Source organism: Photinus pyralis, unplaced genomic scaffold, assembly GCF_008802855.1.
Source record: "Photinus pyralis isolate 1611_PpyrPB1 unplaced genomic scaffold, Ppyr1.3 Ppyr1.4_LG5, whole genome shotgun sequence".
In the NCBI taxonomy this organism is placed as follows: domain Eukaryota; kingdom Metazoa; phylum Arthropoda; class Insecta; order Coleoptera; family Lampyridae; genus Photinus; species Photinus pyralis.
Genome location: NW_022170596.1, coordinates 5,445,263 through 5,458,788, shown reverse-complemented (window position 1 = coordinate 5,458,788; position 13,526 = coordinate 5,445,263). Strand labels below are relative to the sequence as shown.

General features: G+C 38.2%; 1 protein-coding gene across 1 annotated transcript in view; it reads left to right on the top strand.

Moving 5' to 3' along the window:
* LOC116171289 (tensin-1) overlaps positions 1-10,255 on the top strand; it is a 36,958-nt gene extending 26,703 nt beyond the window's left edge. The window contains exons 5-11 of the mRNA XM_031488046.1: positions 5,334-5,685; positions 5,777-5,935; positions 6,232-6,434; positions 6,490-6,552; positions 8,446-8,744; positions 8,798-9,422; positions 9,473-10,255. Coding sequence (XP_031343906.1) covers positions 5,334-5,685; positions 5,777-5,935; positions 6,232-6,434; positions 6,490-6,552; positions 8,446-8,744; positions 8,798-9,422; positions 9,473-9,629 — 1,858 coding nt within the window. The 3' untranslated portion in view covers positions 9,630-10,255. The remainder of the gene's footprint in view (positions 1-5,333; positions 5,686-5,776; positions 5,936-6,231; positions 6,435-6,489; positions 6,553-8,445; positions 8,745-8,797; positions 9,423-9,472) is intronic.
* The last annotated feature ends 3,271 nt before the right edge of the window (positions 10,256-13,526 follow it).

Sequence of the window (13,526 nt, the reverse complement as noted above, 5' to 3'; positions counted from 1 at the left end):
CATTTAAATCAAATAAAATCCGTTTATCCGTTCCCCTTTAAATCGAAGGACATGAAGCCATCAAGCGAGCGGACGGCGAGCAATGTTTTATCTATCATATAAAAGAAAACTGTTTTAAATTTGGTAGTAGAGTGACGATTAGAACTTGAAGAATCTGTTGAGATAGAAGTTCAATTAAAGGTAGACCTATCCAACAGATTTAGGTCGATAGTTATACGTTCATAAATAAAGATCTGCTTTAAAGATTCTGTCAGAGACAGGAAAAACAGTTAAAGGGGGCTATAAACGTGCAATAAATGCACATTTTTATTAGCATTTGCGAAATTTCATTGCTTCCGTACGTTTTTATGCGGAGTTATATTCTTAAAGTATTCTTAGCCGAGGTTTCTCTTTCTTGTAAGAGTTAGTAATGTATTATTCATATGAATATTAGAAGCTGGTTAAGAACGTACTTATACAAGTATCTATTACTACTGTCACAGATTGTATTTAATCTGTGCTACTGTCGAAGCCTACACCTTTTCCAGTTGTAATTCAAATTTAAGCAGGCACGTTGCACTTCCAATAATATCAATCAAGTCAAGGTTTTTATTTGTAATTCAAGATGTGGCATTACATGTATACAGTAGAATATTTATAAATTTTCGAATCAGAATAATGTAGGTAATAAACGAGAAAGATATTTAAAATATGGACAAAAGAGATCATTGTTACAATCACTATGTTCCGTTGGCATTGTCGTCTATAATGGTACTTCCATACCATATACAAAAATTTGGATTTCTGTTTTTAAAAATTCAATCAATATCTTTATAGTATATACAGGCATAGTGTAAGAATAGAAACTTTACACTAAGACACAGGTGAGGTACTTTACAGTTTACAGAATCCAGATGTTGTACGTTGGCTATAATACGATTAGCTGGTATTTTAGTATAGTTTTATTCAGGAAAGTAACACAATCGGGTAGTTCTTTTGATCGCTTTTCAAAAATGTATGTAGGTATTTTTTTATTTTGTACACAAAATTACCTTCTGTCATTGGGTTATTATCGTTTTCTTTTTCATTGTGTACCTAACTGAGAATTCTCTTGTGTTCGGAAGAATGGTAACTTCAATGCCATACCATATAAATAGAGGAACTATTGCTTTGTAATTGCGATAACTGCAAGAAAGAAGACTTTGTTTACTGGCCAAGGAAGAAAATGTGCAACTACCATAATTGGTTCGCGTAAATAAGATCATTGTGTCAAATCCTAAGAAATATCTCGAGGCCAACGTGAAATACCTCCGTATGCGGATTTTGTGGTGAAAGCTAGTAATTCTACTAAAGGGTTTGTCTTCCGACTTGAATGGCAATTACCCAGTAAGACATGCATTGCGAAATAATAAAAATCCTGCCGTTTAGTGTATTCAATAAATCCCACCTAATTACATAACATCGCACGTGTTTATTTCTTTTAATCGTAGCGTAAACAAATAATTTATTGCTACCTACTATCAATCTTGCACGTAAACAACGGCCTACCCGCCTACCTACTTCAAATGGAAATGTAATGAGTTGTAAACAAAAATGGATTTTCGGTGTAGCTCTAGGCACATTCGTTAGTATTGGGGTGACATTAAACTACTGATTGGTAAAAATGGTCTTGACCATATAGACTTGTAAAATTTAGGTCGAGGTTTTAACAAGGTTACTCTGTGTGGGACAAAAAATTCAAGGGTATCGCAAAACCGTAAAACGTGATACATACAAAATTTCTTTCCCCGCTCCAGTGTATTGCCCCCCCTGAAAAGGCAAATTTAATTTAGCAATTTTTTTTAATTCAAAAAAAGAAGATATTGCTAGATGTCTTTTAATATTTAACTTTAAGCGAGACTTTAGGCATAAGCACAGATCAACAATCTGTGGTTCAGCAAATTTGAATTTTTACACACTATACTAATATACAGGCAAAGAATACCTAATTACCAATTAGTTACTCTTTGATACAGGCACGAGGGCTGACAACAATTTGTAATTGTGATTCTACAGCTTATAATGGCGAACCTTATCGGAAACCCACTTTTATCTTGCCAGAAGTCATTTTTTTTTTAAATAAGGGACGATAGTAACATTTGTTAAAAATGCATTTTTCTTTCTCAAGAAATAGAAAACAGTAAATTTTCGAACTAAGTGGCTTTTCTCTGCTGTTGAAGAAACTTTTTTCCCACATTTTCATAAACTAAGTATTGATTTATTATTTTGATGTACTACATACCTTGGGGTGAAAATTGATCGAAAAGTATAGAAAGAACATAGCGAGTCCAGGAAGGCCACTTACTTGATTCTGAAGGCTTTTGCAATTGAAAATTTACTGGAACTTTCAGCCCACCAAGAACTTTCTAGATTTTTTGCAGAGCTTTATATGATCTTTCCAGTACTTTGTACGCACTCCTTCCAGGTATGTTCTATAGCTACCTATGTCCGGTCATAGTTTAATCATTACGCCTTGCCAAAGCCTTTTATGTCCTTTGAGACTTGTTTAGAGTCCTTACAAAACTTTTTATCCGCCTACTTTCTGTTCTATAAAGAAACCTTATAACTCTATTTCACGGCATTCTATTCCAGGAGCATTCTAATTCCAAAGGACCTAACTCTCTAAAAGTGTTTGGTTTTCCAGAAATGTTCAAGAGCATTTAGGCACTTTCCAAAGTTTTTAGGCCCTTACTAGAGCTATACACCTTTCGTTGCCCGTTCAACAGTAAAACCGCTTTTGGTTTATACAGCATCATTTTCAATTATCCTAGACTTCAGAGTATCGACAAGAGTATATGTCTAGGAGGATTTCAAAACAAACATCTTTTTTCATATAAATTAATTGTCCAAAATATTTTGTTTAGGAGCTACGTCTGCAAAAGCCCTAAAATTATAAACTTTTTCTTGTTAGCACGACAGAACCTTTTGTATAGCAAAACGTGTACTTTTTATTACTAAATATTGTTTACGGCGTCTCATAAATAAACCGTGTTGATTTTGCGCTCATTCCTCTTTGAAAATCCCCAGGGGAATATAAGAAAATGTACCTACCGAATCAACTTGAATGCGATTCTTTTGAAATTTCCTCAGGGACTCCTTGTATTAAAAACAAGTCCATTTCTTACGACAAAGACTGCAAAAATCGGAGGCTTTGCGCGCATGTGCAATGTGCATAGCTAATTCTTATTGTTGGTGCGATCTTACCACAGAATACGGGATCTTACTGCCACAGTGCCACTTCATTTCTCTTATGTCAATTGTCAAACATCCCAATTTTTGTCATTTGAACCAAATTTTATTGTTTTCATTTCATCTGTGCAAAGTTTGAATCGAACCGTTTACCAGAGATAGAGATTCGTGACCCCACGGGGTCATTGGATTTGACCCGTTGTCAATAGGCTTGTTACATGTGGCATATAGATCAACTGTGCAAAGTTAGAACCGAATAGTAGGTTCAAGCGTTTGCCAGAGACAGAGAGGCATGACCCCGGCCAAGGATACTATATAATATAAGGATTTCTCGATCACTGAATTTTTTCGCCGCGTGTAGTGACGTCACTCGCGGACCCAGTACCAGCGCATGCTTTGATTAAGGCCGATTCCCATTATAGCAGCATCGAGCAGCGCGGCGCGGTGAAAAGGTGCTCTCAATTGTTCGCATGTAAATAAGTAGATCCGTTTTCACCTAGGCAGAGCGGCGCGGTGTAGCGCAGCAAATTTTAAACGCGTCGGGAAGCATTGGAATACGCGGCGCTGCTTTGAAACGCGCCGCTCTGCGTGTAGACGGACAAGTGGGAATCGAGGAGCGAAGCAGATCGGCGTGGTGCTGCAGCTTGTGAAATATTTATTTCTCTTCTGTGTTGAGCTTGTGTGTGTTAGTGTATTCGCTATGGACGGACAAAGAATAGAAAAATTAATTGTACTCGTCCGCTTTCTTTTTTCGTCGTGTACATGGCATAGTGCCGCTATAAATATTATGAAATCATCTGGTGATGATGACGATGATGGCTCTTCTTCGAGCGTGTACGAATACATTCTCCCTTAAACTGAACACAAACAGAAACGCTGCTTCGTCACGCTTCCAAATGGTGCTTAAGTGGGAATACCCCTGTACAGTTTGCTGCTAGCGACGCGCCGCTCGGTGCTGCTCTAATGAGAACCGACCTTTAGGATTACCATAAAATACGTTCAAATGGGTGTTGTAGGCAGGCATTTAAATTAGAAACACTTGTCCATTAATCTCGCTTGCAGCACTATCCATTCCTTGCGTATTAATCCATCGGTTTTAGGGAAGTTATGGTAAATGACTTCCGGGTTAGTGATTTTTGTGTAAACACGGCTGTTGTTACAGTCTAATATTGCACATCGGCGTCCTGGCGTCCATTCAAATACGTTCACAACTTAGCAAATTATAACTGTCAATTCTGACAGCCAGGTCCGTTGGTGACGTCACATATGACTTAAACTTGGGCAACATTACAAGTATAGGGATCGAGCAATCCTTATATTATATAGTATCCTTGGACCCCGGCCATAAGAACTGCAGTGTTTTGTTTGTGCAACTAATTAAAAGGTTTCGGATTCACATTTATCGACCACCCTGTATACTGTCTAGTGTTAGACGTAGAACGTTGGTCCGTGCCTGAATGTCAGAACTTCCATTCGCTTTGTAATATGTGTTTGAAATTCATTCGGAAAATGAGTGATTAAATACTGCGAATTCCCCTTTGCTTTGCACAGATAGCAGACTCCTGCCCGTAGCATATCTTGCCAATTTAATTACGTCAAATAATTCGAGTTATGTAAATTGGTATATTGCAACCTAAATTCTCCTCCCGTGTACAATGCTAAACGTTTGCTCGATTTTATTGTTCCTGCAATTCGTCACATTTTATTTCTTTTACGGTTATGAGCAAAATACATACTTAATTTGTGTGCATTGTTTAGTATCTTTCTTTCTTGGGTAAGCACCCTGTACTTTGTTCTTGATTCCATTTTTCTTGGGCTGAAATTGTTTCCGATATACAAAAAAATCACAGTTGGCAAATATTCAAAATTAGGTTTTAGAATTCTATTTTTAAACAAATATAAATAAATCTGTCTCGATACCTCTCCACTAGACAGTTCTAAACATGATTATTTACGAAATATTGTTTGTTGATGACAATAGTGCACCAGTATTTAATTTACGAAAACGGAACAAAATTTAGATCAAGGTGAAGGTGCTCCTTACAAATAAATATACCTACTTCCAGAATGTGCCAAATCTTGCTCAACACACAAGTGTCTAAATTATTAATCTAAATTGTTTTCAGATATTCCACCAGTAATCTGACATGGCTGCAAAAGCAACAACTCAAGCTGAAAGAACGTCGAGAAATGCAGTTAAGAGAAGAACGTCAACCTCATGAAACTCGTCTTCTGTCAGAGTTGAGAAACATCCAAGCAAGACATATTAGGCCATCGGCAAGCCACCGTGCAGATGGATATACAAGCGACACAACAGCTTTCGCCGATGACGACGAAGATTTTACTGTTCCACTCCACATTAACACGACCTCCCGAAATGTTTCTTCGGTTAATTCACCACCAAGTGGGAAAACGATCTATTCTACCAATGAGAGACCTTTTATGTCAGTAAAGCGCATACACGAGAAGTTTGTTCAGGTACGACCGACGATAGTAAATAGCAAGAATTAATTAACCAATCACGAGACACTTGTACAGCACAATTTTCAAATAAACACTAACGTTATAGAATTCGACATCACCTGCATCTGCACTTATGGAAAATCCAATGGGACACGCGATAAGATCTCCTTCGAGAGGTGGTCCAGATTCCACTGACGGTCTTTTATCTTTAGTAGAACAGGAACAGTATTTTAAACAAAGCCCTCATCCAAGTAACTCTCCCTTGGTGGGTATTTCTAATTCTTATAAAGATACTGAAAGTCAAATTAACAAATCATCTCATGGAAATTCACGTATCATGAATGACAATTCACGTGTAGATAGCTCACGACACGATGCACTCGCTGATTTGATAGCTAGCTTGTCTAATGGATCCGATAACTCTAATGACAGCCCTAATTCTGCGAATGCATGGCAGGTACCTACCAATCATTCTTTTTTTTTTGCCTTTGAATTTTCATCGTGCACGCCGCCTCGCGCGGAAATTGGCCCGAGATTAATCCCCGTTTGTTTTGCGTACAGTACCGCGATGAGTCGATTTCTTCATGGAGGACACAATCGGTTAGCGAAATGGAATCTAGTCCACCTCATAGCGTGTCGCCGAGGCCGCAAACGCCCGCTTTTCCGGTTCATCCCCGTACACCGTACACGAACGCATCGACGCCGACCGTTCAATTCGATCTCCCATCCGAACGACTACCACCTAAAAGTCCTACTACCCAACGGTAAGTTTAAAACTGCGATTGTCTTTCTTGCGCTAAATATAAACGTGTTTTATAGACGATTGAGTTATCCTACTTCTGCTCTAAAAAGTTCAAAAGGGCGGTCAAATTCACCGGGCAGGTAACGAAACTGCTCGTTGTTTTAGTAGCATGATCATGGAACTTCCTGCACAGAGTACAGAATTGTTCTAAAAGTGCATAGATCTTGTGTAGATGAAAGTACATTACGGTTTTCTAAGTTTCTTGATTTTATGATCATATTTTAGTCAGATCCGTCCTTCCAACCGGTCGTTAATATGAAAATGGCAAGTGCCTTAATAGAAAGTGAAAAGAGAGAATTTACACCATCCTTCTGCCCTTTTTTTGGGAATATTTCAAATATCTTAACTTATCAAAAATCGCGAAATGTTAGGAAACGGATATGCATTTCAGTTTATTATAGTGTTGAACGTGTGAAAGCCTGAACAGGTTTGGTATGTAACGTGGTATTATTCGTAACAAGTGCCTACCTATATTAGACACTCCTAATCCACAAGTGTTACATTATAAGGATCGGTAGGAAATGGAATTCTTTTTTTGCCATAACGTCACTGTCGGTTTTAATGTTCAATAAAACTAATTGCACATTAAAAACGTGAAGTGAGTCACCGAGTTCCCGTACGATAGTCTGATCTTGAAATTTCATGAAATTGAAATGACAACTAACTTCTTTATTATGAACATCAACTGGTTCATCTTTAGATTTCCCACACCACTCACGCACTACACTTTTTACTGTATAGGGTATACTCCGCTGCACTAAGACCTTCTTGCAAATGACATTTTAGTGTTCGCATTTTGCGGGAGAATCGATCATAGTAGCCAGGCGCTCATACGTTGCCGTTCTATCATGAATCGGAAAATGTACCATTGACTTACATGAGTATCCATAGATGTAAAAGCTGTAGTCAGACATCCAATAAATAATTTCTCCGTTTCAAAAATGTAAGCAGTTTCAAGTTAAGGTGCTTCCCGCAAATTGTCAAGAATTTTGAAAATAAACGGAAGCCGAAACACATCTCGATTTACTTTCATAATAATTTTCTCTGTCTTGGCATTACGAAGCAGCAATGGATACGCTTTTTGAAGTTTAGTGAAATTTCGTATTTGGGATTATGTGATCATAAAATTTGCTTACATACCTAAGGATCCGATGGATTCATGTTTCAGACTTTAATTAAAGCATCCAAAGTGATGGAAATGTATAGAAGCGGATATGCATCTCGATATTCGGCTTGTACCACGTGTATTTTGATTGTTGCACTGTGCTGAGGGTTGTGGAAATATGGATAAACAAGGGTGCATCATTTATTGTAGGGGTTTATCAAGGATTAAGTTTAAGGATTTGTATAGGTAAAAATGCACATTGCGCATCCCGCTCATCATAGCGACAAGTATATGATAACAGCCACTATGCGCTTTTTGCTGTTCAATTTCCTAATCGTGAACATGTCATAATATTTATAATGGAAATAATATGGGTGGGCAGGTGGGTACGCCTATATTTTTATCAACCAAAAGTCTATGCATCTATTATTATTATTCCGGGTCTGATATAAACAAAAACAGGTGACTGTCGTCATCATCATCACTAGGTACCTATGCGTTTTAATATTCGATAAAGATCCATTTTACTGATCACTCTTGATTAAGAATCTTGAATATATACGGAAGTGGATAAGCTGCTTATTTGATTGCGAGATAGATAAGCCATAAATATAATATGCAGTATAAGATTTATGCACTTTTTCTACATAAAAATCTGTAACTCATGTAAATAATGCAACATTTTCTTCACCTTAGCGCACACATTTCAGTGTAGTTGTGTAAATAGGAACATATGTAGATACATACGCACAATATAATTATATTTTCCTTTACCATAACAAACAATGAATGTTAATAGTTTGTCAATGGATGTTACACAATTGTAATAGACTATTGCCAATCTATGTAAATCTGCGAAATTTTTCAGCAAGGACCGACCGACTTCACCAAGTGAGTTAAGCAATGGAACACTGGAATACTCCCACTCAGTGGTACAACGCAGCACATCAGCAACGCCCACCAGCCACAATTATAAGGAAAATTTCGCCGATGGTTATCAACACAGTCCCGTTCATAACGGATCTGCCTCACCAACTGTTTACTATGTAAATTCAAGAAGGAGCTCTGTACATTCTGAATCTCCACAGGAGGTGTCGCCTGCGCATGTTAAATTTGTGCGAGACACCTCTAAATATTGGTACAAACCTACAATCAGTCGAGAAGAAGGTTTGTAATTTGCTCATATACTTAACTATTCAGTAACAGTAGCTCAATTGCAGCTATAAGTTTACTCCGAACGCAACCTCCGGGCACATTTGTAGTTCGCGACTCTAATTCTTTCCCCGGCGCGTTTGGATTAGCATTAAAAGTTGCCACATTACCATCAAATGTTCAGGCAAAATCGCCCAGTAGCGATGAATTTGTGAGACACTTCCTAATAGAACCCACATCCCGAGGTGTTCGTCTGAAGGGCTGTAGCAACGAGCCAGTTTTCAGCTCATTGTCCGCCTTAATTTATCAACACTCAGTCATACAAATGGCCTTACCTTGCAGACTAGTGCTGCCAGAGGGTGATGTAAAACAGGACAGCCTTACCACCACATCGCAAGCTTGGCTCTCTCAAGGAGCTGCTTGCAATGTTTTGTATCTGTTCTCGTTGGATATGGAATCTTTAACCGGCCCGCAAGCGATTAAAAAAGCTGTCGTGGAATTATTCCAGAAATCGCCAGTGCCAACAGCCACAATTGTTCATTTCAAAGTGAACGGACAAGGAATTACATTAACGGACCACAAACGGAAAGTATTTTTCAGGAGACATTATCCAATAAATACGGTATCATACTGTGGTGAAGACCCCGATGAGCATAGATGGAGCGTGGGAACTGGGGAGGAAAAAAGTTCAAAGTATGTCCATTTCAACCTCGGCGGATATACCTAAATATCATTTGTTTTAGCAAAATCTTCGGATACGTCGCTCGTAAACCGGCAAGCAATACAGACAATCAATGCCATCTATTCGCGGAATTGGAACCTGAGCAACCGGCAACTGCAATTGTAAATTTTGTAAATAAAATGTTAAGTTCGAGCGGCATTAAGGCCAATATTGTATGAAAGAGGAAAAAATAGGATATTACAATATCAAAATGAGCGATCAGTATTTAAACGTGCAGGTTCTTCGTAATACTGACAGAGAATGTAATATATATATGCTTTAAATTAAGTAAGTAGACATCTACTAAATCGGGTATCTTTGCTTGTATTATTATTTAAAATTCACTTATTGTGTTTTGCTAAACTGTATTAACTAGTCTTTTATTACCTACTTAAATTTTAATTTGTTTCACATAACTACTTTAGAATTTAGTGCAGATGAATAATTTAAGAAATTATTCAGGTTATAACTTAAGAAGTTTTCGCATAACATTCAGAGTGCCTACATATTATAATAAGTACTGCGATTGATTTTATTATCTTCCCTTCGTCAGAATTGTCCCAGTGTTTAATTTTACTATGCCACTACATATTTACAATTAATTTTAAAATACAGTTCTAGGTGGTTCCTATCGTTTTAAAAGTTCTGTATTATGTAATTGATAAAAATTCAAATACTTGTGTATATACCATAGTACAAATTACTGTTATTCATTTTTAGGTATCCACCAGAACAAAAACATGTTATGCATCTCATGTTGAGTAACATTGATGTAGCAGAATATTAAAATAAAAACTACTAATTCTTTAATTTGTTTTATTTTAATTTGGTATGCGTTGGTGCTGAGCAATAGACGCGATTATTGGGAACGTGAAACGAAGTTGTGGAATTTAATAAAAATCGCGACAATCTTGGGATGTGTATGCAATAATATGTCTACTCAGCAAGGAGGAGTCTTATGAACACAGAACAGTTGAAGGGAGTAATCCCTCAGTCGCAAAAAAATTGTACTTCTTAGCTATTGAAGGTGAGCTTGATAACACTTTCCAGAATTAATCGTAAGAAGTGGGGTGTCCACCTGGCCATCTGTAGGTGGATAACCTGTAGGTTCGAAAACAGGAACATTCACGCTGCTACTAATGAGAAAACTGTGTTGTCCTGACAAGAGGCAGATTACAACTGTGAGGGGAGGTCTACAGGGATGAGTGCCCTGTTTTGGATGACTTACTGCAGGATTTAAAACTATAAGTTATACAGATGCTCTGTATAAAAGTATTGTAACGCGCCCATTTGACCCCGATGGGACGAGAGGTCAGTACTTCCCTAGCACTGGCATGCTCAATCCAGTTGCTACCTACCTATCAATTTAATGTGTCTATACTTTCGTGTTTTCTTTATTTTGAAAACGGCCGTGGGGTAAAATCAGTTGTAACAGTCTGTGGGAAGGTTGAGACTACCGCGTGCGCCATAATGCAATTTCCCCTTAAATTGGTGCAAGGTGGACTTCTTCCACAGCACGCTTATCCTTATGGCAAATGAAGTCAAATACTTGAGGGTAACCGTAGACGGGACGTGAACGTTTAAACTGAGTTTGGACAAGTAGCAAACAAGTCCAGCAGTGCTTTATGGACCTGTCGACGAATGTTTGGAAAGAGGCGGATTGTAAAAGTTATCATTATGTACACGGCCTTAGTGTGGCGGAGAAGGATTGAGACACAAGAAGGTCGGGCTACACCTAAACCAGGGTACAACGCTTGGCTGCTTAGGTAGGTATAACAGGGACGATGGTGATAGGGCCAACCCCCAACGGCAGCCCTGGAGACTTCCAAACCTACCGCCCTATGCGTTGTAGTTAGGGCGGAGACAATTAAATGGTCTTGCGCCATTCGTGACGAACTGTTCAAAGTTCACGTAATGGAAAAATAATTCCTGGCAGAAATGAAAAAACGTACCTCACAAGTGCCTTACGGCATTGGCGTACCAATAAGGGACGAATGGGAGCACGAAAAATGATCCCCAAGGCTAAGTGAAGATGCGTCTACTACACAGACACTCTTGTGCCACCGAAATGGGAGTAGGTATCAGAGTATGTGGGGCGGAAAGCTGTCTCGGTCATATTACCATTGCTTAGGCAACAATATTTCAAGCGAAGCTTTTCGCAATTGACGTGCCCAGATACAATTGTCAAATTTTTATATGAAAAAGCAAAATGTAATATGAAAACTAGCCCCCCCCCCCCCTTCTCCACTATCGGGGAGCAGCGCTCTAGATTTAAAAGTTCTGGAGCTAGCTGCTGCTAGGTCCGCTTTGAAAGTGATAAGAAGTAATGGTGGTGCTAGTGTAAACATTATACTACTCCTATCACTATCCTCTCGAAAGTCAAGGGCATTATTTCAAAATCTATAGAAACGCTACCTAAACTAAAAGTGGCGCAAAGTCAGTCTCGGTAAATAGTCGAAATTTAACTCAAGACGAATTTTCTGAACAGCAAAAACTCGATCTGGAGGTGCAAAACCTCATTGACGGAACAACATCACTCCAAGTGACAGAGTACAGAAACCATAAAGGAATCGTTTTATATTTCGACACATTGCCAACGAGCCAAAGTACATCGGTATACCATCGACGAGGGACAAAGATATTTACTAACTGTAATTGAAAGTTTCACCAGGTGACCAGAAGGAATCCCAACAGCGGGCATCACTGCCGAAACTGTTGCTTCCGTCCTATTTCATAGTTGGATCGCGCGATTTGGTGTCCCAAAAACCATCACTATAGTGATCGGGGGCGACAGTTCGAATCCTCACTATTCTCGTCCCTCTTTGGTATAAAAAGAATTAGAACAACCGTAAGCAAACGGAATGGTGGAAAGGTGGCAATCGTATTCTCAAGGCTGCTCTGATGTGCCATGCAATATGAAATTGGCAGAGACTTGCTATAACAATGCTATAACTAGACCGCGTGTAACGTAGATTTTACTATAAACGCCTGTTGTCAAGATAGGATAGGCAACCAACTGTTCATCGCGGGGCAGACGTACGTTCTGCAGCTTGCTTTAGCCATGTTTATTCTAAATTTTAGTAGCAAAAAAAGATAACATATAGCTGTTAACTGTTTTAATCGAATTTATTGGTATTTTATTTGAACTAAATTGGTATATAACTGCCTTACTCTAGTCCTAATTTGATTTATATGTGTATTTTGGTGGTGAACACGTATGGGAAAATATACTCTTAAAACTAAAGATGTAAGTAGTAAGATATGATTATTTAGGTATCCAAAAACCCAAATGGGCTGTAACTGTTATTTATTTTTCTTAGACTGCTGATAACCATTTTGTTTACAACGTGGTGTGGTGTGGATTGAATGAAAAACCTGAACACTTTTCAGCAATTTGGCAAATTTTTAATGCATCGCTTGATACGTGCAACAATCCTCCACGATTTTTTCTAGTTAAAAGCTCTGAATGACTCTCTGATGCGAATATCGCATCTGCACATATGGAACAGTTAATAGACTTAGCTATTTTTCTTGTAATAAAACCTGAAATATACTTAGTTCAGTATAAACTGCTCTTCCACCTAACCTTTGAAAGTTGCCGTTGTCTTGCTGGTAAAGAATGTTCTACGTTATTTTAAGTGAATGGGAAAGTCGAAAACGCTCGGTATTGCATTATTGTTTAACACCTTCGTCGGTACCTTTCTAAAATCGGCTTCATTCCCCGAAAATGCACTATGGTGGGAGTACATTTTTCTCTTCGAATGGCTCTGACCCATTGGCCCTTTAAACTTTTATCCGTTGAAAGTCTGCATATTATTTCAAATTTTATCGACAGAGAACATGTTGATACGCACGAGTTAACTTAAGTTTATTGGTTTATTCTCAACAGAAATTTATCTGTTTACTAATTCGAGCTAATCACGAGAATGATTAATGAACGGAACATCTAAAATAACAGCTTATTTCATTATATTGCACATCATCTCTGCGATTTTTGCCCCGCGGTGCATTGTGTGTTGCATACTGTGTTGACAACACCTTAGATACGTTAAGCGCAGTCTAGTAAGTTATAAGTT